The sequence below is a fragment of the Varanus komodoensis genome, unplaced genomic scaffold (genome assembly GCF_004798865.1).
Source record: "Varanus komodoensis strain SLA01 unplaced genomic scaffold, ASM479886v1 scaffold33, whole genome shotgun sequence".
In the NCBI taxonomy this organism is placed as follows: domain Eukaryota; kingdom Metazoa; phylum Chordata; class Lepidosauria; order Squamata; family Varanidae; genus Varanus; species Varanus komodoensis.
In genome coordinates this window covers 3,426,936-3,454,150 of record NW_025335817.1, presented here as the reverse complement: position 1 = coordinate 3,454,150, position 27,215 = coordinate 3,426,936, and the positions used below count along the sequence as shown (strand labels likewise).

At 53.3% G+C, this 27,215-nt stretch overlaps 1 protein-coding gene across 1 annotated transcript; it reads left to right on the top strand.

The window, feature by feature from the left end:
• The first annotated feature begins 246 nt into the window (after positions 1 to 246).
• Positions 247 to 27,215, top strand: LIPC (lipase C, hepatic type). The gene is made up of 9 exons (XM_044438942.1): positions 247 to 383; positions 16,665 to 16,843; positions 17,899 to 18,078; positions 18,303 to 18,420; positions 20,670 to 20,903; positions 22,688 to 22,930; positions 25,575 to 25,695; positions 26,271 to 26,489; positions 26,830 to 27,215. Exons 1-9 carry the CDS (start codon positions 302 to 304, stop codon positions 26,939 to 26,941), a joined length of 1,488 nt encoding a protein of 495 aa, XP_044294877.1. The 5' UTR covers positions 247 to 301; the 3' UTR covers positions 26,942 to 27,215.

Genomic DNA, 27,215 nt, shown 5'->3' with positions numbered 1-27,215 from the left:
TTCAACAGCTTTTCATAAAAGAAAACACCCCTCAACCTTAATTTTGAGTGTGAATGGAGTGAAAAAGAATCGTCAATGCCATTTGGGGTATAAAATGCAACTTCTAGAGTAACTGGTTTGAGCTGGTGGGGTTTTTTGGGGGGGAACACACAGAGGAAAAGGCACTGGGTTCCATTTTGAAGGTTAATTATTAACATGCTGCTAGTCCTCACTAGGCATCGGTGACCAAAGGGTCCCCTCCTCTCCTCGTGCGTGCGCCACTTGGGATTAGCCTCCTCTTTTTCTGAGAAAAGGCCTGACGATGAGGGGCTGCCTGGTTCTCTCGCTGCTCTTCCTTTTTTGCCTTGTTGCTCGTGGGAATCCAAATGGCAGGAAGAAGAAAGGTGAGCGCTCTCGGGACTGGATCCAGTATTTGGGATACGGTGTCGTGCCGCTGTAATTCACAGCAGGGGAAAGGCTCACCAGTTTTGCGAGGGAAACAGTCTTGCGGTTGGTGGGATGACAGGCCTGGCCCTAACAAGGCAGAAATCGCTCCCCACCTTCTTCTTTGCTGGGAGGGGTTCTGCACCGAGAACGGTGGAGACCCCTGGCTGGCTAGTATCCAAGAGCTGTCAGGTTTAGCCATTCAGGTCTAATCTGGCACTGAGATGTTTAAGCTCCGAGACGGAAAGCTTATTTCCGCGGAAGGAGGTGCAGCTTGCTAGCAATAAACGGCCTTCGGGGGCTTCCCTGCTCCCTCGCCTCCTCGCCAGTCGCCTGAGGTGACGCAGCGGGCTCCCTCCCTCCGCCGGGGGCACCCTTTGAATCAAAGGCACAGCGGTGACAACACACGTTGTGTGCACAATCTTTGTGAAGGGAGCAAAGTCTGCTGCTCCATTTGGTTTAACCCGCGGAGAAATAAAAGCGAAATCTTGGCTGGGGTCATTTGTGGGACAGAGCCGATCTGAAAACGGGGAGGCGAACTTTAATCACTGGGATGGCGTGCTAAGTCAGCATGGAGGGCACCAGCCTGGGGGGGGGGAGGGGGGGGGGGGGGGGCGGGGGGGGGGGGGGGGGGGGGGGGGGGGGGGGGGCAGCTGGAAGGGAAAGGATTAGGCACTCCATCCCCCCTCAGAACTTCTCTCTAAACAGCCCCCCTGGAAGTTGTGGTTCATCTCTTCCTCGCTCTCTTTAAAGCACTGGCGCTTTGCGGTGCCTTTCCTCAGACCCAGCCGTGCCGAAATCAAGGGGAAAGGTTAAGCGGACCGAGGCAAGTCGGCCGATTTCAGCTGGACTCTGCCAGGCCGAAACACATGTCTGGCCGAGCTTGTGGCCAGTTCCATGCTCCTCTAAAACCGCGACCTGGTGCCTGGCAATTCAGTGGACTGGTGCCAGACTGGGAAGAGGGGCAAGGAGTGACGCATCGCTCACACCTGTGAGAGCTCCTGCCGCCAGCCCGGGCGAGGGCGGCTTCCTTAGGGGGGACTGGGGAAGAAGGCGCTTGGGCAGCGGGATCGCTGGACATGCGGTGGCGGAGGGCAGGCCTTGGGGCCACCGGCTTCCTGTCTCCACTGCAGGCCAGGCGGCGGGACACCTGGTTGTCCACTGTGCAAAGGCGGCCAGGCAGCTCTTGGCGGTGGCCCTGCTGCAGGGGCCATCAGCCACTCGGGACCTCCTTGTGCAGAAGCGCTCCGGCTTGCTTTCTTGCATTTCGTTAGAGATCTCTGATGCGGGAGTCACAGCATTCCTGCTGCTTACGTGGCGTGCTATGTTTTATTCAGGCTGCCTGCTGTGCCACACCTTCTTATGCAGAAAGGCAAAAGTCAACATGACAAAAGTTAAAATGACAGGAGCTTTGGCTGGGCAGCTGCCAGGAGGACCACTCCTCCTAGATTTGCTAATGCTGCAGGCAACCAGAAGGCAGTCCGCTGGCCACACGCACAGCCAGCTCGCCTGCCTCTTGGGGCCTGCTGTGGTGCTGGACCAGAGGACTCGCTCCCACAGCCCAATGGGCCAGGGACTACCCTCATTTCCCAGCCGCGGCCCGTCTCCCGGGATCTGCCTCAGCCTGGGTCACTCTCATGGCCCATCTGGTTCAGCAAAGCAGCAGCTCCCTTAAGCCTCGGCCTGAAAAAGCCTTCCTCCCGCCTTCCTCCCGCCCGGCCTCTCTCCTGGACGTGGCAGTGGGTGAAGCCGGGGCCACGCGCAAGCCAAGCAGGGCCTCTGGTTCACGGAGTCAGCCTTGCTCTCCATATCTGACCTTTCCGTCAGTGTTTGGGATGCACAAACTTTCCTTCCACTGCGCTGCGGTTCTGACCTTTGGAAAGAGGAAGCTGGGATTACTTTCCTAGCCGATCTTGCTTCCAAAGCCAAAGGGCAGCCTGGGGGCCCTGGGGACGCTTCCACCGGAACCGGAACCGCACTTGGCTTGCAGTGAACCCCAAGGCCTGAGCTGGCCAGAGGCTTAAAGAGGAAACATCTGAAATGCCACATTTCTCTCATCTCTGCCGTAGCACTGTTTTTCTGCCCACCTCCCAGCACAAATTTTACTAATGATTTCTGTCACTGCACGGAATGCAGCCTACTCATTCAAGTTTGCCTGTGGCACAGCGATCCGTTAAGCAGAACAAGGGTCTCGGGGGTGGGGGGGATGCCATTCATTTAAAAGAGCCATCAGCTGCACCAGGCTTGTATTCATTCAAACAGATCTCTTCCCAGTTATCTCTCACTTGTGCAAACAAAAAAGCCCCTTGCTTCCACCCTGGATGATGCATTGAGCTGATTGCAGAAGGTACTCGCTGTGAGTGAGGGTTGTGCTTTTAAGAAATGCAGCCACACACTGAAAGCTGGCATCTTTAAAAGTAGAACGCATCCTACAGAATCGTGTTTGCTCTGCTGCACAAGTCTGAAGCCTTTGTGGAAGCAAGACATTCTGGCAGGATTTAATCTTTTGATTCTCTGCACATAGCTGGAAGCAGCGTTAAAATGGAAGTTCTTCACAGCACTTCAGAGCGAGCCATATTATCCAGTGATGCCTGTCCTCATGACCAAGATCCTCCTTAATTGCAGTGAGATAGAATGCAGCACAGATGGGGATTCGGTAGAGGCAGTGTGGGTGAAACTTGGGGGTTTTGACAGGGAAAGAGACCTGACAGTGGGGGTATGTTATCGCCTTCCAGGTCAACTTGAGACCCTGGATGATGTCCTGGCAGGCCAGATTCTAAGGATATCTCGGGGGAGAGACACAGTAATTATGGGAGATTTCAATCTCCCGGATATTACTTGGGAGACTCACTTGGTGGTGACAGCCAGGTCACGTCGCTTCCTAGAAGCTACTGAGGGAGCGTTTTTCACACAGAGGGTCCGAGAGGCGACGAGGGGGGGGGGAACATCCTTGACTTGGTCTTGACCAATGGGGAGGAGTTGATAGATGAAATACAGATTACGGACCTCTGGATGCGAGTGATCACTCCATCCTTTGCTTTGAGATCAGGGGACTGGGGACGTGCAGCAGGTCAAGCACTAGAAGCTGGGACTTCAAGAGGGCCAACTTTGGCCATTGAAGGCCAGACTGGGGAAAGTCTCCTGGGATAGGTTACTGGAAGGTAAGTGAGTTGAGGAGGGGTGGATAGCACTCAAAAGGGAGGTTTTGGAGGCGCAAGCCTTGACGGTACCTCTAGTAAGTAAGGTGGGGAGGCGGAGGAGAGTGCCGCCATGGATGCAAAAGGAGGTGGTTAGACAGATTAGACAAAAGAGGAACCTCCGTAGGAAATGGGTACTGGGGAAATAGACAAAAGGGTATACTGGGGGGAAGAGGCCCATTGCGGCTAAGGCTGATTACGAGCAACAAAAAGGGCTTCTTTCAGCATGTAAATAGGAAGAGGAAGGGGAGACAAGTGGTGGGACCACTAAATAAGGAGGAAGGAGATCCAGTGACTGATATGAGAGAACAGGCACAGATGCTAAATGACTATTTTGCCTCTGTGTTCTCCCCAAAGCAGGACGGGGGATATCCGCATAGGAGATTAGATGAGGCTGGGGACTTAGGGGCACAGATTAGAGTCACTCCCCTTGAAGTCAAGGGGCTCCTCAGGGTATTGGACATTACAAAGGCGCCAGGCCCTGACGGGTTACACCCGAGAGTACTTAGAGAGTTGGCAGGGGTTCTCTCACGCCCGCTGGCCTCCATTTTTGAGACCTCGTGGAGAACAGGTGAAGTTCCAGAGGACTGAAGGGTGGCATCAGTGGTCCCAATTTTCAAAAAGGGTAGTAGAAAGGACATGGGGAATTATAGACCGGTTAGCCTTACGTCCATTGTAGGAAAAACAATGGAAAGGCTCATAATAGAGAGAGATCTAGTGATGCTAGATAGGGAAGGGAGGCTGACAGCCACACAACACGGCTTCTGCAAAAACAGGTCCTGCCAGACAAACCTGGTGGAATTCTAAGACAAGGTTTCGAGATGGCTAGATGGAGGGAATGCAGTGAATGTGGTATACCTGGATTTCAGCAGGGCCTTTGACAAAGTACCCCATGATATCCTGGTGGAGAAACTGAAGAGTTTTGGGATACACCAAAGCACTGTCCAGTGGATTAGGGCATGGTTGACTGACCGAAAGCAGAAGGTAACCATTAGCGGGGAATCATCGGGATGGCGGCCAGTGACAAGCGGGGTCCCCCAGGGCTCTGTCCTGGGGCCGATCCTGTTTAATCTTTTCATTAACGACATGGAAGAAGGGGTGAACAGTCTGCTGATCAAATTCGCAGACGACACTAAAACTGGAGCAGTGGCCACAACTGAGCAGGTACTCCAGATCCAAAAGGATCTGGACAAACTGTGGAAGTGGGCAGGAGACAACAGGATGGTGTTCAATGTGGATAAGTGCAAGGTCTTGCACTTGGGGCATAGGAATAGCTGTCATAAGTACAGGTTAGGTGACAAGTGGCTGGAGAGCAGCACTTGTGAAAGGACCTCGGGGTATTGGTTGACTGCAGGCTAAACATGAGTCAGCATGCGGTGGTCAAGAGGGCGAACACCACCCTTGGTTGCATAGCCTGAAGTGTGGCTTCTAGATCAAGAGAGGTATTGCTACCACTCTACACGACTCTAGTGCACCCGCAACTGGAGTATTGTGTTCAGTTTTGGGCCCCTCATTACAGAAAGGATCTAGCCAGGTTGGAGTCAGTGCAGTGTAGGGCCACAAGGTTGGTGGCCAGTTTGCAGGGGATGCCGTATGAGGTGAGACTGAGGGAACTGGGTCTCTTCAGCCTGGAGGAGACTCAGAGGGGATATGTTGGCGACATACAGGTATGAGAGGGGATGTCACATGGAGATGGGTAGAGACCTGTTCTCCCCTGCAGAGGAAGGCAGGACGCGCTCCAACGGAGCCAAGCTCAGGGAGCCAAGGTTTCGTTTGGATGCCAGGAAGCACTTCCTGACAGTCAGGACCCCGAGGGTGTGGAAAGGGCTTCCACGGGAGGTTGTTGAGGCCCCGTCGGTGCGGATGTTCAAGGATAGGCTGGACGTCCACATGGTGGGCATGTCGTGAGCGGAGCCAGCTGGTGCCGGAGGTCAGACTAGATGGCCCAGGAGGTCCCTTCTGACTCGCTCTGTTTTCTATGTTTCTATGTTAATATTTAGCCACAAACCCAATACCCCGGAGGGCCATTGCTACTAATCAGGATGAGAAGGAACAAGGTGGACCGAGGGTCTTGTTACTTTTCATGTAAACAGCAGCAGTCTCCTGGTTACACCATGCTGCAGTGGTGCAGCATTTACTTCCCCTGCTAAATTCAGTAAAAAGTTTCCTGTAGAAGGGCATGTTTCAATTAAAAGCATAAGAGCCCTGGAAATGCTTCTTCCGAGCTACAGGAGAATGCATGTGGGGTCACCATGCAGAACCTTCTCATCCCTTTCATCGTAATCCCATGTGCCAGGCGGCCGGTGCTGCGCCTCCCTCTTCTCCCGCTCCAACAACCTCAAGGAAAGAGACATGGCCAGGCCCATGTGCACTGGCAAGATGCAAACTTGCAGGGGTTCTTTCAGCAAGGGTCTTCTTGTCTACTCCCTTTCCTGGTTTTTCCCTCATTTCTTGTTCCAACTTGTGCCCATGTCAGGCTGTGATTTCTGTTTCCTGGCGTGTGTTTGTGTGAAAATGTGTGCTTCTCCTGCTTACATTTTTCTCCCACTGATTAAAGTGGGTTCGTTCTCATTCTGCAAAAAGAGGCAGGTTTCCTGTGTGCGTGTTTCAGCTCTGTACTATCTTCAAATGTCTTCTGTTTGTTCTGCCCAGCCCATCACAAGGCTGGAAATGTACAGACCGTGACCAAAGGCAGCATGGGTCCCTGTTTGGCTCCAGAATTGTGAACTGGGGAAATTCTGATCCAAAACAAAACAAAATGGATTTTTTACACGTCTCAGCACAGCAGGTCCCTTCTCTTCCTCATTTCGTGCTCACCAATTCCCCAGGCGTTCTGAAATCGGAGGCCGCTTCCGAGTGCCATTTCCCCTTTCAAAGAGGCAGCGCCAAACGCCGACCACCTGTCCTTTCGAAAGAAACCATCACTCTTTGTTTGCACAGATACAAGCAGAAAGCGGGAGAAGATCAGGCAGGCAATGCTACCCTTTAAGCGGCATCAAGTGCCCTTCCTCTCCTGCTCCAGAGTCTTCCCCTTCCAGCCCCTGCTGCGCTCAGCCTGGTGGGCATGTGCTATGACCTTGGCGGGGCTTGTGCTCCACTGCAGCTGTCACCCTGAGCGTTAGCAGGAACTCTCCATGGTGGCAGACCTATTTGGGGGTGAGGTTCAGCTGCATGGAGAGCTCCTAGAGAGCGCATAATGAAAACTGCAATGGATGGGGAACCCCACCGGTGCAGGAACCCCCAGCTATCAATTCCAGTTGCTCCAAGGGGGAGGGAAGTCAGCAGGCAACCCCACCATACCGAAGCCAAGCAAGATGGCTACCTCTTCGCCAGGCACAACACAGCCCCGTTCCCCGGAGCGCGGTTTTAATGAGAACTCGGGACACAAACCTCTGAGCCGCGGCTTTCATCTCTGGCAGGCAACACGAGGAGCATTTGCTTAGCAACCGCAATTCTTATGCCGGCTCCTGTGCTCACTTTTGCCACGGTTAATTGGACGGCTGTTGCCTGATGGAGCCGTCATCAGCGGGCCGCATCTTCTGCTGAGGCTGCGGGGAGGGCAGGAACAGAAGAGGAAATGAAAGTCGGGGCACGAGCTGCCGGAGCCATCGATTTGAGGTTGGCTGAAAGACTCTGCCCGGAGGAGCCGGAGGAGGCCTGGGGGGCTGTTCTTTCGCGTGACCCTCCTGGACACCATTCCAACAGAAAATGGGGCTCAGAGCCTGGAAGCACCATCCAAATCCGGGTTCTGGTTTCGATGTTTTGGGAGCTTACACATTGCTCCGTACAGCTAGGGCCCAAAACACCTGCTGGCGTTTCACAACTGAAAATAAGAATTTGCCTGTAGGAGATTCTTGCTTGGACCTGGAATTGCACCTCCTCCCTGCCCCATTTCATGCTGATGCATGTGGGGCGGGGGTCTCTCTCTCATATCTGCTGTTTTAAAAAATTCTGCAACAGCCTCCTCTCCACTGGTTTAAAAGCCACAAGAATTATGCTTGCTTCTGATAAACGTATGAAGGAAAAACACCCTTGATCAACGCATAATCCAAAGAAACACACGAGGCACTTTTGTAGTGCTTTAGTGCTCAGGTGTGGGCAGGTGCCCCCTGCCTGAGGCTGGCATGGAGCAGGATCCCCTGTGCTAGCAGGGGCTGGACAAGACGAGGGCTGAGGTCCTTCCAAATCTGTTTCGGAAGAGAAGAACATCAGGCGCCACTTTGCTCCAAGTCTCCCGAGTCCCATGCCACTAACCCTGGCAGGCAGCGCACCGTGTTGAAACAAACGCGATGATGAAGAGAAATGCCCGCGGTGAAGCCAGGAGAAACAGGCCGCCACACAGGCACCAGCCGCTGCCATGATTCTGCCCAGCACAACCACCCTCCACTCTGAGCCGAGGGCCAGTGGGCTCTGACAGAAGTTGTGGGGTGGGAATGAGAGGGAACAGAGCAGCAGCGCAAGGACTCCGCTTCCGGGAGCAAAAGCGACAAGTCTTCGTCTGCTCTGGAAAAGCGACGCCATGGCCATCCTCCCCAGGGCTTTTCCTCAGCTGAAGGTGCCCAGGCTTTTCAGACGGGGCCATCGCTTCTCTCTCGGCATTCCAGATCAGGAAAGCAGCGCCTGTGGCAGGTTGCGCCGAAGCACAGGGGAAGCGCATGGCAGCCGGCTGGCCTGCCAGCAGCCGTTTCAGAGCTGCATCATTAAGGCTTCCTGGCAAGAAAGACGGGCGGGCCAAGATGCTGGGGCCAGCTGACGAGGCAGCCCCTCGGCAGCAGTGCCAGCTGAATTGTCTCCTGACGGAGCAGGAAGGGAAAGACGGTGATCCCTGTGCATGGCTGCCTTCGCTTCCCTGTACAAGGTTCAGGGCACGAGGGGCCTTGCAGTGTGTGGCACGTTCTTCTGACCGCAGGAAGCCAACGCGGCTCCTTCGTCTGTGGCTGAACAGTAATTCTCCCAGAACACCAGCAAGCAGTCAGAAGCAGAAGCCCACTCTTCTGATTAATGGGCGCCTTTTGAGCAGATCCTCAGCCTCCTGCAATTAAAATCAAAGGACTTTTCTAGAGGAACTTCTCTGCATGGCCTCGGGGACTCAGGTCACAGCTGGATGACAACGCGGTTTGTCTTCATGAAGCCCATGTGGCATGTGACTGCGCCGTGCTTTGAAGGATTAGATTTTCAAGAACCCGGCAGTGGCGGAAACACTCGTGTCCTCCTCTTGGACACGCAAGCTGGCAACACAGAATTAATTAAGTGCTGCTGAATTTGCCATTCCGTCCTTTCTCTTTTGGTCTTCCACCTCTCCATTCAATTATCCCAAAGGCTGCAGTAAGAAATACAAGCTGGATGGAGTGGGTGAAATATTCATCCTGGTTAATTATGAATGGTGGGATTTAATTTCTCCCCGGGTCTTCAGGCTGTAAATTCAATTATTCCACAAACGACAAATAAGAAATACCAACCACAAATGTGTGTGAAGTATTCACCCTGGTTAATTATGAATGGGGGGATTTAGCGGCAACCAAACAGTAAATAAGCTGCACACACTTCCTGAATCAGGACATTCCGGGGCCCAGAAGGCCCTGTGGCCTGCCTGCCTTCCTTTCCACCGACAGAGCCTGACCGGGGGGGAGCAATGCACGAGGCACCCAAAATGCCCCCACGAGGCATGGGGCACTGCCACCAAGATGCTCCCCATGGGCCTCACTGAGAGCAACGGCTGCTGTGTAGGAACGCCACTACGCTTATTTTCCTGCCTCCGCTGCATCCCCTGGTCACCCTCCAGCTGAGCTTGCCCAGGTGGTCCTGCATTTGCTGTCAATCCTGTGCTAGAACTGGAGTGGTCGAGCTGCTGAATAATAATTATTTCAGACATGATTAACACGCAGCACTTGTGGAGCTCTTCCTCCATGCTGCTCTGCTATCCTAATCCTCGCAGCAGCAAACCTGCAAGGCCAGCTTGTACCGGCGTCTCCCTGCTGCAGAAGGGGACTGCGTATTACTCTCTCACAGGCACACACAGCGGAAGACACGTTGTCCTCTAGGTCTTGACCTGTATGGTCGCCAGTCTCTGCACCCTCCTCCCCAGAAAAATAAGACCATTGCATGAATTATGGAGTTCATGTGTATGAAGCATCTGGAATAAGAGAAAGCACTGTATAAATGCTAAATGGCGTTCATCGTTGAGAACTCAATGGGCAATCAGAGTAACATTTCCACATCTACGTTTTTCAACTTGTCTGCTCAGAGATTTGGCAATAAAAATACACAGTAAAATGTTGATTTTTACATCCGGTCTTCCCATTATGCTGAGAAACGATTTAAGGTGGATTTTAGGCTCAGCCCTCTGAAGGACTGAGTGCCCTTCGGCTGCCGGAGTCTTTGGAGTGGGGCAGGAGCGGGAGAGAGGCCTTCCTCCTGCAGAGGCCACTGACCACAATTCCTGCCATGCAACATCCACGAAAGTTGCAGAATGGGCCTCTGTGGTTTTGAGCCACTAAAATAGGCCCCCCAGCCAAGTGTTCCCTAACCTGGATGTGGGCTGGTGGGATTGAGACCTGCGGAGTCCAGAACCTTTAGGGGATGCCTGGCCAAACCCTTTGGCAATCCGCATAAATGCCAACACAAGCAAGCAGCTGACAGATGAGCCTGAATCCGAAAGAGGTTTGTCCGTGTTAATCTAGGGAAAAGCCCAGGCAACCCCAGTGCACCGACCACCTTTAGTGCAGTTCCGCGACACGATCAACCGTGGCTTTGGCTCCCTCCACTCCACAAGCAAGCCGTGCTGCGGATCATTACTGCGAAGCATCCGCAGGCCCTGGGTGACTCTGCTCACCCCATCAGACCAGCACAGAACAGCCGGCTCTCAGCTGCAAAAGCCAGCAATTTCCTCCCAGCCTCCAAGGGCCAAGGCAGGTCGTGGCAGTTATTATTAGCTCTAATTAGCATGCCCACACACAGCTCAGCCCTCCACCTGCACCAAAGTGGCACCGAGAAGAGGTGGCAGAAATTTGCGCAGGCCTGTGAAGGCGCCTCTGGCAGCTCCTGCCAAGCAGTTCCCTTTGACATTTCTAGGGAAACTGAAGCAGCTCGACTTGGCTTTGACCAAAATATGATGTTACGCATCGAGCCAGAAGGTCTCTCGGCAGCAGGGCAAGATCTCACAGCCGCGAATGATTTAATCTCGCCTTTCATCCCTTCCCTGGCTCAAGGCAGCCCTTCCAAGAGCAGCTTTCCTGGAAGGAAGGAGAGTGCTGCGGAGTTTCCGCCCAGCTCTGTGCAAATCCATTCCTTTGTATGCTTACAAGCTGAGGCAGAACAGAAAGCAGAAGCATCACCAGGGAGCAAGCTTCTGGGGTCAACAACAAAGCATTTCCCTTTCCAGAATCAGGGTTGACTCCCCCAGCAAGACAGCTTTTTACTGCAGGTGGCAGCGGTTTGTGGATGGGTAACGTGCTGCAGCTCCATCCACCCCTCTCGCTTTGAATTTTAGGGAACATGGAAGCACTATTGATCCTGTTGGACACTGATCGAGCTATTGATTTCTAGGAGACAGAAGCAACGAGGGGACAGGACTTCAAAGTAGGGAAGGTCTGCAGGTCACAGGTGAATGGCATTGCAAGGTCCACAGGAGCACAGCAGGTCACTGCCGGTCCAGCTGGCCTTGTCCTGCAGTCCCAACCGGCCACCTTGGCCTTCTGGGGTCACAGGCAGGGCTCCTTCCGGCCCCACCTCAAGCCTCCACCAGGGCCAAGCCTGGAAACTTCTGGAGGTGGGGGCAGGGCCACCCTCCATGGAACTGGGGTGCCTCTGGATGAAGCGCTCCCAGCACCAGTCTTCCAAGGCCTCGTCCAGCTAGTCTGCCTTTTCCTCCTCCTTTCCCAGCAAATGCAACAGAGACGCAGCCTTTGGAAAAAATGGGAAGGCTCTAAATGACGACAACACGGCCCGGACCCCACCCACACGGCGAATTTCCGTGAATACGCTTGCACAAAGAATGGCTTGTCAGGAAGCTGCCTACATCTGAAAATCAGCAGAGACAGAACTGGGTTTTTAAAGTAACAGGTTGCCAGAAGCAGGATGGCTCAGGGTGCAATCGGATGCAGGCCTGGGCAGAAAACAGGCCTAATCTCCAAGCAGGTCTTCTGTCCAAACGTGCCCAGAGCTGTGCCTTATGATGCGGACGTCTGAGGCAGGGAAGCCCATGAGCCAAATCTGCAGCACCCTGGGCAAGACAAGGCAGTCTCCCTCTCCCACCACAACCTTGTGGCTGCACCTATCGGTGGGTGCACAGCACTGTCGCCCAATGAAATATGTATGCTGTAAGTTTATTCCAAAGACCTAATAAAAATACTTCTCCTTTATTACATTAAAGACAGGCTGTCAGAATAGTTCACAATATTGCTGCAAAATGAAAAAGAGAAGAGCGAAAAAAAGGGGATGCCTACAAAGGGATTTGGAGGCAGTAAATAAAAAGGCATTGCTTCTTAGTTTTATTACACTGGAGCGTGCGGCTGTTGCGAATTGGATGCTAAAAATAAAGGCCATTGAGCACCAAAGTGGCCAACTTTCAATCTGCAGAAATGGCATGGCTGTCAGTGCTTTTCTGGCCCAGAATGTACATATTTCAGTGCATTTAGCAGCAGTTTGCAGCTTAGCAATATGTTAGGTTAACAAAACTGTAATAAGAAAGTTCTGACTAGAGCAAGGTTTCTAATATACAGAAAGGAATAAAAGCAGTCGCTGGGGAGAGCCCAAGACTTCCAGATTTAATAAACTGTGTGGTTTGTTCTCTACTAGAGTTGAATATACAGGGCAAGGAAAGCTTCAGGCTTTGACCTACCCAGGACTCAAACAAGCTCACTTAATCCAGGGGCTGCAATGGAAGCACGTCTGATAAAAACCATGCTTAAGTGCTTGCTGGATGCCTGCTAGCACGTGGCATTTCTCCTCCCATGCTGGTTTCCCCCCAGAAAGGAATCATTAGCCTGAACACACAGGCAGAATCGTGTCCCCGATGCTGCACTCTGCTGCTGGCAAAAACGAACCGGTTGGTCTTCCCGGTGCCCCAAAGCTCTGGGCTCCCACCCTGTGCTGTGGAGAACTTGGGCGCTGCCGTCCCCCACCCCCCCGGGCTTTCCAACGTAGGGCTTCCCTGGGTGTGCCCATCTGGGCAGCAAAAGGTCTTCGGAGCTGCATGAGGGACTCATTCTGCATGCACAGCTTTGCTTAGAAAAACCGGTGAGGAAGGGCAGTCACGACAGAGAGGCATAGAAGGCTATGCCTGACGTGGAAGAACAAGACAGGGTGCCCTTTTCCTCCCTCTTGACATACTAGAATCTAGCGCAGCCACGCCATGAAGCCGACTGCCGGGAGATTTAGGGCAGAGAAAAGGAAGAAAGAACTTTTGCACACAGCGCAGTTAAACTATGCCAGTTTCCATCCCAAGATGCACCAGTGGCTGCTAATTCGGATGGCTTCCAGATATTAGCCAACTTCCTGGAGAAGGCTATCAATTGCTCCCACTCCTGATGGCCACAGGCTACCTCCTTTACCACCCTGGGCACGGCAGTAGGCATGGAACATGGGCGGGAGGGGTGCCGTTCCGCTCTCGTCTTGCCTGTGGAATCCCGTGGGCAGCCGGCTGGCCGTCCTGTGGGGCAAACGCCGGACTCCACATGCTCTGCTCTCGTGTGATTATGAAACCCTCTCTGCCCCAGCTCCAGAGCTATCATCTTGCCATCCGCACAGATGTTTATGCTTATGAAAGTTTATCTTTGGTGAACAGTTGCTTTTGAAAAATATCAGCTTGGTTGGGCAATTCCATTTTGCTAAAGCAAACGTTTTGGGGAAGCTTCTGGCAAGAAACTGGGTGTCCATACGAATTCCACACATCCTGGCACTAGTAAGAAAAGGAGGGCGAAGCCATACCAACAAATCAAATGGGGTTTTTTCTTCCCCAAACGAGCATTTTCTTCTTGCAGATTTGCAACTACAATTACCCCACGCCTCCTTCCAGCCTGGAAATGCCGGCCCAGCTAAAATGAAGGTCTTGCATTGTTTTCTGGACTCGAAACCCCAGAGAAAGCGTTTTTGGCAAGGACTTACTGAGAACAACTCATGCTCTGTCTATTCTCTGAGTCTGAAAGAGCCTTTCTATTGCAAGCTTGCTAAAAGAACAACTGATTCTTGTCCAATGTAGGTTTCGGAGAGAACTTGTCTGGGATTCTCACATCACCAGATGGAGGGGAAAAAGCCCCTTTCATTTGTGCTCCATCTTCCTTTGCAGTTTGATACAGTGACCCTAATCTAGAGCTGACCGTGTTTCCAGACGCTTGTAAGACCACTTACAGGAGGCACACCAGACAAGATAACTCAGCTAGAGTGAGCCTTAAATGCGATGCCCTTCTCAGCAGTAACTGAAGAAATCCACATTACGAGCATTTCGGAGTACCACTGGCGTGCCCGCTGCTGAGCTGGAGAAGAGAATCAAGTCACCCAGCTGGCTCCATGGCCGAGCAGGGATGAGAACCCAGAATGGCTGAGTCCCAGTCCCGAGCTCTTAACCACCACCTCGCACTTCTTTGCTGTTGTAAAGCAGAGCTGGTGCATATTTTCCCCCAAAGGGTTCTGCTTTCAACATTCAAGACCCAAGACATCGGGACTGCCCTACCTGACTACTGCCTGTCTGGGTGATGGATGGGTGATTTCTAATGCATATCTTTATGGACACACCCCATCACAGAGACAGGAAAATATACATCCATCACAATGGTTAGCTCCAACCGCCAGTTTTCTAGAGACAGGCACCCAAATTTTCAAAATGCTGATTTACAACACTGTCCACATTCACTAACCTCATCCCAAGCAGAGGGCCAGTGGTTCAAGGTCAGATTGTGCCTTCAGGGTCACATGGAAGGTCATCTTTTGGATGCTCATCTTCCACCCTCTCTTGGGGTGATGAGGTCCCTCTCTTTTAGAAATTTCTAAGAGACCAGCTCCCTACTGAAGGCAGCCTGAAGAAACTCCTGGTGGTAACACCACATTCCTAATGCAGGGGAAGGTCTGATCCACTGTGCTGTTTACTGCTGCATACACCTGAACCAATGGACACGTCAAGGTGGAAGTCAAATCCGGTCTTGGCCGGTCACGCCTGGCGGAGGGCTCCCTGCAGCCCTCTCCCCATCCCCTTCGCGGGCAGCTGGGCCTGACCCCATCAGCAAGGCCCTCGTGTCGGTCCATGAGGCCATTCTGCTTCAGCGAACCAATACCCGCGACCACTGATTTTAATTCTTCCGAGGGCTGCCCTGCTGTTCAACAGAAGGGAAAACTCCATGGAAGAAATAAAATGATAAACCCCTGAAGTAATTCTTCACAGCGGAGGGACGCTTTGGCCACCTGTCCACCACGTGGGCGGCTCAGCCCTGGGCGGCCCCCTCCGCCAATGCTGCTCCGCGGGGTACCGGGGGGGGGGGGACTCCAAGGTGCGCATTTCTACCTCTTTCCAGGTGAGGCCCATCGCAGCAGCTCCCGCGCTTTGCTCAAAAGGAGGGGCGCCCGCTCGGTTCTTCCCCGCTGGGTTTCGAGAGGCGCCCACCCTGCCAGGCTCCCGGGGCAGGTCTGGGCTCCCCGTCGCGTCGGGGGACGTCGCACCGCGCGGCGGCTCCGTGCCGCGAGGCCGGGCGCCGCGGGCGGGCAGACGAGGCCCGCGGAGAGGGGCGCTAGCACGGCGCCCTCCGCATGCGCCGGTCGCGACTCTGCAGCGCCCCCACGGCCCGCGCAGCCCCGCCTCAACGGCCCATTCCCCCAGCCCCAGGCCCGGAGGGAGGGCGGGCAGAGCGCGGGGTGCGTTCGTGCCCCTCCACACCGGCGTGGCGGCAGGCCGCCCTGGGGAGGTCCGCGCGGGGCCCGGCGTGCTGCAGCCGGAAGAGCTCGAGGACTGCCCCGCCACGGCCGCCCAGGGCCCAGCGGGCGGGGAGCCGCGCCAGGGGCCACGCGGCGGAAGGCCGGAGCCGCGCGGCCCTCTGCACGTGCGCCGGCGGCCTCGTTTTCGTGCGCGCCACGCGCAGGCTCGCGTGCCCTTTCGCGGCAGGACCCGCGGGCAGGCCGCCTCCCTCGTTCCCCTGCCACGGCTGGGGCTCATACCCAAAGGCGCTGCCCGGGGCGCTGCGTGCGTGCAGTAGGACCACCTCGGGGGCTCCTTCTCTGTGCAGGGTGCCTCAGTCAGTGTGGATCTAGCCAAGAGGCTCTTTCAAAGGGAGCTGGCCACGGCATTGCTTTCTTCTGACGCAGAGGGTTCTCCGCCCCAGGGTTCTCACTTGGGTGCTCAGCTGCCCAAAGCCCACATGCACAAATCGATGGGGTGCTGATCACCCAAGTGCTTGAGCAATTGAGGAGATTGGAGCTGGGTGCCAGAGGCACGCCTTCCAAGAAAGCAATACAAAAGTCAAGGAAGCATGGTTTTTTTTAGATGCATAAGGCAAGGCCTAGTTACATGCAGGGAAGGCAACGGGCAGTGCCTCCTGGACCTGCTCCTCAATCTGGCCAGATGCCGCAATGTGGGCGGCAGAAGGCTTCCCAGCTGCCTTCATCTCAGGGATGCTCCCTTGGGGTGTTGGTGGGCGCCTGGATGCAGCAAAGGGTCCCCTTGCTGGACTTGGGCCTTACTGAGACACCAGCAGGGCCCAGCTGGCATGCCCGCAGGGTTCTGTAAGCCCTCAGCAGCAGAAATCCACCTGGCAAAGCTTTCCCTGTTCCAGCACCTTCCTCCTGCCTAACCTTTTGCCTATCTTGCAGCAGGAGAGGAACAGGAAGCCCAAGCCTCAAATCCTTGTGAACATCACTGCACAATCCACTAATCAAGGAATCCTGTAATTAAAAAAACCAGGGAAGCTCTGCCCAGGTTGCGTCATTTGCATTTTCCTTTTTTGCCAAATGGGATCCTAGGCCTTTAGCAGAACGAGGGATGGATGAAACCAGCCTGCCCAGTGAACTTAGGTGTGCGAGTCACCATATGAGAAAGAGTTTCTCCTCTTCCTCTCCTCTCAGGACCACAGCTGCAGCCTGTCTGGCGGAAGAGCGACCGCCAGCGTACCCAGACCAAGTTCCTTCTGTACTCTAGCACCGCCGAGGAAGGCTGCCTGATTGAATTTGACCAGATGGCCACGCTGGAGACATGCCGCTTCAATGCCTCGCTGCCCCTGGTGATGATCATTCATGGATGGGCGGTACGCTACTTTTCCTTTTCGTCTCTGGAGAGGCGTGGGGCAGCTGCGCCTTCAGCCCTTCCAGAGGGCCCTCTCTGCCTGGGTCTCCACGTGTGGCAGAACAATGTGGCATGGCCTTAACGGGATTGTGTGACCTCTGCTGGTTCTTCTTCAGGCAAGCAGGTGGAACCAGCAGAGGACGGAGGCTAGAAAAGTCTGCGGGGGGGCAGGAGTCCCCTGGGAATGGCCCCAAGGCTGTTTCACCTGTCCCGCTGCACACACGCAACAAGGAGCTGCGGTCCCGTCTGGCCTTGCGGACCTGCAGGTTTCCAAATGTCTTATTCCACATGCGCTTAAAAATGCACGTAGGCATTCAGTGAAGACCAGGAAAGGAGACCTTCTCCTTGCCCTGCAGGGGTTCTGTATCCAGCCTATGTTGGCCCCTTCCACTGGTCCACCCGCTCAAGTTCTGCCCCTGGAGGGTTCTGCCTGCTCTTTCTGACCTCGGCTGTTTCTCGTCCCGCAGCTTGCAGGGGGGAAGAGCACTACATGCTTCCTCGATGCCTGCCCTTCCCCTGCAGGGGAGTGAATGGCATGGGCCAAGTGGGAAACCATCCAACTGAGGTGGCTCAGAGTAGCCACCCAAAAAGAAATGTGCCTCAGCGCCATGGGCAGCTGGGACATCAAGGCGGAAGAGGCTGCGAAACTGACGTCTTTGGGGTCTCAGCTATATGGTTTCTAAAAACAAGGGATAAAGTCCCGTGCACGGCTCCACTTCAGTTCAATGGGGTTCACATGCAAGAGAATGTGCCACTGGATGATAAGCAGTTTTCTGAGAGAAGGGAAAAATTAAGTCTAATCCCTGTTCCCAAAATGTAAAGATTCTAGACATATACAATGTTGTCCAGGAACATTTATTGGGCAGGACAGTTTGCTCTGTGGGGCCCAAAGGATGGAAGGGCAAGGCTGCTTGGACTTTGCAAGGCTGAGCAGTGCTCCCAATACGCTGTCTTTTGGGTCTCATAAAACATGGCCACAAGAAATTTTACAGACTAGATTCTCTCCCACGGCTGCAGGTGGATGGAAGCCTGGAATGGTGGATTTGGGAGCTGGCCAATGAGCTGAAGACCCAGCTCCCACACACCAATGTGATCATCGCTGATTGGCTTGCACTTGCCCATGCGCATTATCCCATCGCGGTGCGGAATACGCGGGTCTCGGGCCAAGAAATTGCTTGGTTCCTGGAATGGCTGGAGGTAAGCGCACCGGAGGTTTCAGTGGGCTTGCTCAGGAGCATGTCCCACTGGGTTGGGAGCTGTATTCATTATAGTGGGAGATGCCATTTGGATCCTCCACTTCAGGTGGCAAAATATCTTGGGACGGCCGAAGTCCAGCCTGCTGATATATAGGTGGATGCTTTGGACCGATACCTTGCTCTGTCCTCCCTACTTTTAAGGCACATGCTGCTGCTGTCTTTCAGAAATCAGTTCATTTCCACAGAAGCAAGGCCCACCTGATTGGGTACAGCCTGGGGGCCCACACTGCTGGCTTTGCCGGCAGCTTCATTAGGGGCAGAGAGAAGATTGGCCGAATTACAGGTAAGAATGGAGTCACCAAACCAGGACCATGCCTAGCCAGGTCATTTAAACGTTGCAGTACTGAGACCCAACAGTCTTCAGCAGCATTTTCAGCTATGGCAAACTTGTTCGAGTATCCCTTGATATTTTTATATAGTTATGTACCAATGACGACTCCTTGAGGATATTAACTAGGGCTGCAATCTTAGTCAATTGGCTCTTCTTGCTGATCTTTATGGATCAGTAACTGGTCAAAGAACAGAGAACCAAAAGTGGGAATACATGGCAAATTCTCCCACAGGAGGGGTGCAACCAGTGCCCCCACAGGGCTCTGTATGGAGGCCAATGCTTTTCAACTTATTCAGAAAGGATGTGGAATTAGGAGTGAGAAGTGAGATGGCCAGGTTTGCTGATGACATCAAATTATTTAGGACTGTTAAAGAGGATTGCACAGAGCTCCAGGGTCCCCTTCAGTGGCACATGGCAAGCGGCAGAGGTCCCATTCTTTTTGTTGGGAAGCTGATCTAAGAAAGCTTAAAATGCAAAGCCACACACGCTCGGAATATTCCACTTGTGTGTTTAATCTGGGCTGGCAAACTTTCTCTTGCATGTGGGAGGCAAACGCAGTTGCAAAGCGCATGGCGTTTGGGGATGGGAGGCAGGAAGGGGCTCGGATGCTTCTCAACTGACTAGACAAGGCTGCCTAAAGACTTCTCTCCCTGGAAGTCTGTTCGATCCAGGATATGGAAGTGCTTAGCTATGTTGCAGGGTACCTACGCCGGGTGATGCCAAGCACTTGCTCGATAAAGGGACAGCGTGAGAACATGGGCTTCTGTGGCCTGCTGGGTCTGAGTGGGGCACTTTCTCTAGAAAAATTCCCCCTCTCCAGTGCGTGCTGCTATTCAGAAGCTGCCCAGAGCCACCAGAAGGGTGGCTGTCCTACCTTGCGTGGCCCCATGGCCGTGGTGTTGCTGCATTCACGAGAACGTGTGTGTGTCATGTGGATGTGGCTGGAGAATTTCCCACTGATTTCAGGAGGTGAAAAATGTCTGCATCTAGCAACTGTGCTTGCTCAGAGGAGGGGGAAACCTTGCCTGCGATTCCAATTAGGGCCTGATGAGCAGAAAGGAACAGAATGACAGTTTCTCCTCTCTTGCCAAAGGAAGGTAGATCTGTGAGCGGTTTTCTAGCAGGAAGCCGGAAAGCTTCTCTGCCGGGATGGAAAATCCACATGAAAGCAGATGATCTAAGAACAGGGCCCTAAAATTATCTCGTAATGCAGGAAAACCACTGATAGAGAGTGCCATTTGATATAGAGGGGAATCAAAAAAGCAGATTTTGTTGGACCCAAATGGTAAGCTTTAACTGAGTGACACCAGCTCTCCTTGGCCTTCAGATGAGGGTCACTCAGCCTCTGAACAGGCCTGCCCATTTCATTTCATTCCATTTCGAGAAAATTTTCTTCAGGTCTTCCACCTCTGGTGGAGGGATGGTGGTGGCCAGAGACGCGGCCTTTTTGGCAGGGGCAGCCCACTTCTGAAATCCATACCCAGGAGTTTGATTCCGAGGTGAAGACCATTCTGTTTGCTCAGGTCATTTGGGATCTGACTTTTCAGAATTTAAGCGATTGAACTGAAACTGGAACAGTCCCCTCCACCTGTATGATGCCTGCTTCATGGAGCCCTGCCCTGCCCTGCCCTGCCCTGCCCTGCCCTGCCCTCCCCTTCCTCAGCCTGCACCCTCCCAGCTGTGGACTGCAGCCCCCAGCATTCCTGCCAGCTGCAAATGATGGGGGCTGCACTCCAGAACTTGTGGAGGCGCCAGCTTGGGAAGGGAAGTGTTGGAGGCGGAGCAAACATTTCCCTCCTGTTTTCCTTTGCCGCCAGGCCTCTCCCCTTCCTGCCCTCTTTGCCTGTGCGGAATCACAAGCAGCCCCCGCGCAGAGACCTGCCCTCTTAGTGGTCGGCAAAGTGCCGTGCATGCGCTTCCGACTGGCCGGGAATGCGCTGGATGCAGCACAGCACTGGATGCAGGGCCTGGCGATCTGCTGGGTGCACACACCATGGGCCAGGTACAGGCTCCCAGCCCAGCCCAGCCTAGCCTAGCCTAGCCTAGCCTACCCCGCAGGGCTGTTCTTGCGAGGATAAAGAGGGCTAGCTAAGCCCCCCTGGGTTCTGGCAAAGCGAGAAGCCAGTGTGGCGCCACCCCTCACGTCAGACCACCACCGTGGCCCCGCTGGCCTCACCAGCCTCGGTCTGCCCTCGGCACAGGCCTCGATCCGGCCGGCCCACTGTTCGAGGGCATGTCCCCCACGGACCGCTTATCGCCAGACGACGCCGACTTCGTGGACGCCATCCACACCTTCACCCAGCAGCAAATGGGGCTCAGCGTGGGCATCAAGCAGCCCGTGGCGCACTTTGACTTCTACCCCAATGGGGGCACGTTCCAGCCTGGCTGCCACATCAAGCACGTGTACGACCACATTGTGCAGTACGGCATCACGGGTAAGGGGGCATGGGGAGGGTTGCAGGGTGGGGGTGCAGGCCGTGAGGGCCAGGGGTGAGGGAGGAGCAGCTGGCAGGAGCAGGTCCTGCTTCGGAGGCCCTCCCCAAGCTCAGCTTTATATTTTTAAAGCTTTTTTAGACCGTCCCTTACCGTAGTCTCAGGATGGGTAACGCTAAGACAAAATCAAATAAAACACAGCATCCTAATCAAATTCTTAGCCAGTCAACAATAAAACCCATAGTAGAAGCAGTCAAACCTTAAAACATTGGGAAAATAGAAAAGTGTTTAGCTGGTGCCAAAAAGAATAAAGAATAAAATAAAACTTCCTTGAGGCAGGAGTGGTCTGTGGCAGCAAGCAAGCCCACCCGCCTGCTGAGCAGCAGTGCCGTCCCTGGCCATCAGCTGGGCAGCCCTGCACAGCTGACGGGCCCGGCCTGTAGTGGCCTCCGCCCAAGCCTCAGCCCAGCATTGGAGGAGCCTGGCGTGGGACAGTTGCTATAGGGCGTGTTTCCTTCCCAGGAGAGGTCCCTGGCGGGATATTCCCCTGCTTGCCAGTTCTTGACAAATGCAGGGGAGCGAGGGAGCAAGCAGCTCCGGGCCTCCTAGGAGCCTCAGATGCCTGGTGCAAACAGGGCACCCCTGCAGCTCTCCCAGCCTGTTCAGATTCCTCTTGGCAGCCAGCTGCAGGCTCAGCCCTCCGGCTGCTTTGCTGGCTGCATCCCGAGCGCTTCTCTCGCCAGCTCTCCTCAGAACCCGCAGCAAGGGTGAGGCCCAGCTTGGTAGCCACTGACAACACGGAAGGGACATCTCCCAGGGACAGGGAAGATGTCCAGAACGGAAGCTCCCCAAATATCCGCTGCCCGGCAATTTTACTGTATTGATCCCTGTGATTTCTTGGCTGCTTTTCAGGGCCAGAGCCCTCCCAAGGCATCACACAGCAATTAAATCCATGTAATAAAAACTGACGCAGCAATAAAATCAGCAAAAACAAATGCTCCTAGCCAACCTAGTGTGAAAATCTGCATCACACCAATTGCTGCTTCAACCCACTTCTATCAGAACTGGCGAAATCCAGGGTAAAGAAGCATGGATTCAGGGCTTGCATCAAAGTTTGCAGTGATAGGGCTTGGCAGACCCCAAACTACCTCTTCTTCTAGAAGAGTGGGGCCCTGCGGAATGACCCTGCCTTGTGAACCTGCCCACTTTTGCAGGCGGGCAAGTGAGAAGGGCCCTGTGCAAGTTCTTGTGAATAGAGTACGTGTCACTTGCACAAATCCTGCAGCCCACCAGAGCAGAATCCGTTGTCCACTGGGCTGTCACATTTTCCACCTGCTTAAGGAGGTGAGCTTGGAAAGAGCTGAGCCACGGCCAGTGCTCCTCAGCATCGGTGGTGGGAATGCCTCGGGGCAGCTCCTCTCCACTGGGCCATGCTCTGGCTGGACCTCCTGCTTCTTAGAGCAGGCTTCCCCAGCTTGTGGCCCATGGAGAGGACACAGCCCATGAGCCCCCCAGGGAGGCACCACAAGACCCTCTGGGACGTCAGGGCTGGGTTGCCAGGATTCCCCAGGAGGAGGGGAAAGGGCTGGTCTCCTGGCTGCTGCTCTACACGGGCTGGTCCCATCTTGCCGCCGTTCCGAAAGTTGGGACCAGCCCGTGGCGAGCGCTTCCAGGCAAGCCCATGGGGCACTGCCCTGCCTCCCTCTATACCTCTCTCCTCCAGATGGGTGGCCGTGATGGGGGTGGGGGTCTCCCAGAAGGAACCGGGGCTCTCTTTTTTCTGCAGGGCTCGCTCAGACAGTGAAATGCGCCCACGAAAGGTCTGTTCACCTCTTCATTGACTCGCTGCGGCACAACGCCAAGAAAATCATGGGCTACTCGTGCAAGGACATGCAGACTTTTGACAAGGGCCGGTGCCTCAGCTGTAAGGCAAACAGGTGCAACACCCTGGGCTACCATATCCGGAAGGCAAAAGTCCCCAGCAGCAGGCAGCTGTTCCTGAAGACCCGCGCTCAGGTGCCCTTCAAAAGTGAGTCGAAGCAGGCATAGGTGAGATTTCCGCTTCCGCGCGCAAACCCTGCAGATGTGCCGCATTTGCAACCCTGAGTGGAGCACATGGGCAGCTTCTTGCGAGGAAGGCTTGCAAATTCCTGAACTTGCAGTCATGTTGGAAAAATGCATACTTTTAAGTGCCCCTGAAAATGTGTGTGTGTGTGTGTTTTTAAGGACATTTTCATGGTTTTATCGGGGGAAGTTACACTTTTGAAAAATCCACACAGAAACACACATTTTCCCTGCTGAAAAAGTGCGTGTGTGAATGAGTTGAAAACCAGATAAAACTGAAAACAGGAGTAAGCCTGGGAGTGTTGTGGGGAGAGTTTGGCCAGCAACAGGATGGCTTCTGTCCAAAGGCCTGCTGGATCGGAGTACCTTTGCCTGTGGGCAGCAAGACCTGGGAGGACCAAACTAGTCCCCCTTCCCCAACAGAGTCTTAGAGCCCGAGGAAGGTCCCCTGGATGGCAGCTCCATGCCACAAAGGGGAGCTGCAAAGCCAGGAAGGCTCACGAGGGAGAGGGATGTCTTTCAGAAGGGTGCAGCCTGAATTGAGCTGGTGCTGTGACCAGAATTTGCCAGCACTGGTAAAAAGAAGCCTTCTCCCAGCACTCCCAACCTCTTACAAGATTTGCTGCAAGGCAGACGTGGTCAGCTGTTCTGTCAGGAGGAAATTGAGTGTGCCTGGAAAATATGGAGTACGGTCAAAGCCAGCCTGGACCCACTGGTCTTTCTCACGCCTAGCCTCCTGTTGGCCTTGCTTGACAAATCAGGCCAAGCCAAAGTGACCATCATGGCTCAGGGAATGCCGTGAGCCGTCCCCCCCGCCAGAAGGAGCTCTGGCTTTTATCTGAAATGTGCAACAAGGAGATGGGACAGATTGTGTTAACTCATGAATGGGCTTGCGAACATTTTCTTGCCTGACCCATCACAAACATTTGTGTTTGTGTAGCCCTTTGGGCTGCTCGGAGGGCTTCATGAACATGGTCTGGTCATACTTAAAGAGTACAGTCTGTATTACCGTGCTCCTCTGGCAGCAGCAGGAGCGGCCTGAGACGTGGAGATGGGAAGTCGCCTGAGGTCGTGGTGCAGGCAAGCCATGAACTGAGCCATCTCTGAGATGCCACATTCCCAAAATCCAGCCTTTCTTTTTCCGCCACTCGACATCTGCGGCAGGTTCAGCATGCTGAGACTGGCAGTGCTGCCGTGGAAGAAGATATTTACACGACCCAAAGGTCAGCCCACAAAGCAAACGTCACCTTTCGTAACGGCCAGTGTGAGAAGAACAGTGCCTCTCTTATTTCCAGCTCCATCAAATGATCTGAATTCCTTTCCTCAAAAGGCTGCAGAGACCATGTGAGAAAGCCAGGCTGGAAGAAACACGCCCCCCCTCAAATGAATCCAGAAGAGTCCAGCGTGGGGGCATTTTGACAAGGTTCAAAGGAAGGAGGAATTCCAAAGTCCCAGGCACAATCCACTAGGAAGCTCTCCTCCCAAGACCCTTTGAAACTAACAGAAGACCCGCCAGATGACCACCAAGCTGTTTGTGGAACGAGGATTTATTCTGAAAATAAATTTAAAAAATGTTCATGCTTAGGACAGTATTGATAAATATTGCCTAGAAGAAGCAGCCGAGCCCTATGCACATGGCTTCTTTGTTTCTTTGAAAGACCTCTTTCCCAGATCTACCAAAAGCTTCCCAGGTGATTAATAATTTAAAAATAAAGTTCAGCGACAAACAGGATTTGAAAATTGACAAAACCATGATACTAGTCAAACTGGCCACAGAGCCAGAAAAACAGCCATGTGAGAACCCATCCAAAGCTTGGGCAAACAAAATGGGGCCCACTTGTTAAAAAGTGGGAGCCTTTGCTGGCCATCAAAAGCCACTAGTCAGTGCCAGCCTTGTTCCTCTGGGGAGAATTGGAAAAGGCTTGATTTCTGGTTGCCAGACACCTCATCTCTGAAGGGCCCATTGCTGCGCTTCCAGTCCCAACGCTACAAATGTTCTGGTTGCTCTTCCAGTGGCCCTCACTGTACCATCCACTTCGTCCATTTCTCTCCTTGTCTCCCTGGCTGCTTCTGCAACATTTGGGCAGTGTCCTGAGGTCCCAAGATTGCACCATTTCCCAGGATACGCCATCTGGGACATGGGAAACTGCTAACTGGGTGAACCCCAAGCAGCTTTCCCCAGCAGCACTCAACACTCCTGCCAGCTTCAGCCAGCAGGACCCATGACTTAAGTAGGGGAGTTGCAGCCAAAAAAACCTGCTGGAGGAAGCTGCTGTAAGCCAGGGACATCCCAGCGTCCTCAGCCTGTGCTGGCTTGCTGGTTAATTCAGGCTGTTCGGAAATTAGCAGTAGTTTTAGCAGCACCGGTTTAAGAGGTGGCCACCAGCTAAGTCACTGGAAATGGAGAAGTCTGCTCGGAGAGGAAAACACGCTGGCAAGGAATTGTTTCTTTGTGCTTCTTTGATGGAGAACTGAAGTTGTGTGCATGTGTGAGGGTGCAGAATTTGGAATGCAGCTGTGGGAAAATAGAGCAGGTAGCAACTATCTCATAGGTGCTTAGGTAGAATGAATTACTAACATTCTATTCCCCACATTCTCCCCCTCCACAGTTTACCACTATCAGTTCAAGATCCATGCCATCAATGAATTCCAAGAGAGGCAAATTGATCCAACGTTCACGATCTCGCTGACTGGCAGCAAAGATGATGTTGAAAACCTCTCCATCACCTTGTGAGTGCTCATTCGGCTACCATCTTGTTTGCACCTTTGCTCTGCTGTCTATCATGCAGCCACGTTTGCGGGCCATGCTTCTGAAGCAGCCCAGAGAGGGACATGGCTGAAGCATTTGCTTTGATGTGGAAGGTTTGACCTTCTTGGCATCATGTGATCTTGAGATATTCACGTGCTCTTTCCCCCTCCGTTTAAATTCACTTTGTGGGAAGCTCCCTGTAAATGTCCCTTTGAGACTTCTATCTCCATTTTTTTCCACCTCTCCCAGAAAGCCTAAGAATGCTATCCACCTCCCAAACCCATTTTTTTCCCATGATCCTCCAGGGTGTCCTTCAAATCCTAGTTTCCCTGTATCTTTTAATATGGGTATTCCAATTAAGAAAAGACTGTAAACTGGGTATATGTTGATTTGTTGATTATTCTGTAGGTTCTCTTTTACAGATCTTTGTGCGTTGCTCAATATATTTTGAATTTATATTTAAAGGTGGCATATGGATACACTAAGGAAATGTCTATTTGTGTGCGGTGAAGTCTCAGCCAATGTTCTGATCTCCGCCCCCCCCCTTCTCCATTAGAATCGAAGGCATTACTGGAAATAAAACCTGCACTTTTCTTGTTCCACTGGACATCGATATTGGTGAACTGTTGATGATTAAACTGAAATGGGAGGGGATTGCGATTTGGAAAAACATTTGGAACACTGTCCAAACCATCATCCCTTGGACCAAGGGGGACCGCCGGCCAGGACTAGTTGTGAAGACAATTCGAGTCAAGGCAGGAGAAACTCAGCAGAAGTAAGTGTGGTGGGGAACTAGGCTGGGGGTTGCTTACAGCCCAGCAACTGCCTGCAAAGTGTCGGGCTCGTCTGGGGACCCCAAGCTGTGCCGGGTTGGCAGCCATGGGCCAGATGGGCAGCCTGGTGACCTGGTCGCTAGGTTGACTATTTGTTCACTGTGAAAGTTTCCTATCGAGAGGGTTCCCAGTCCTTCTTCTTCATGAATTTCACGACTGTACATTTTAATCCTGAATGTTAAGTTCAGAGGGACAACTGATTATTAGTTTATTGTTAACTAGTTTATTAGTTATTAACAATTACATTTTTATTCCCCTTCCCAATCTCTCTCTCCTGCCTAGAATGACATTTTGTTCTCAAAACGTTGATGATTTGCACCTCTACCCGGGCCAGGAGAAAATGTTTGTGAGATGCGAATTCAGTTCCCAGCGGCAAAGGGAAGCAAGCAGCTGAGCAAGAACCCAAAGAACCGGCTTGCCTCTCGAGAAAGGGCTGTGTGCTTTATCTTCGGCACACTTATTTTTATTTCTTTGGATGCATATATACATGTGTCTCCCTGTGCATGCAGATATACGGGCAGAGGAGGGCACAGAAGCCTTCATGGATCCAACAGGACTGCTGCAGGTTGCATGCCACTAAGAGGGATGAATAAAGTGTGGAATCAAGCGCTTGTGTTTCCTTCTCCACTTTCTCCAGACCAGGCATCATTTTGTACCTTCATGCGCCT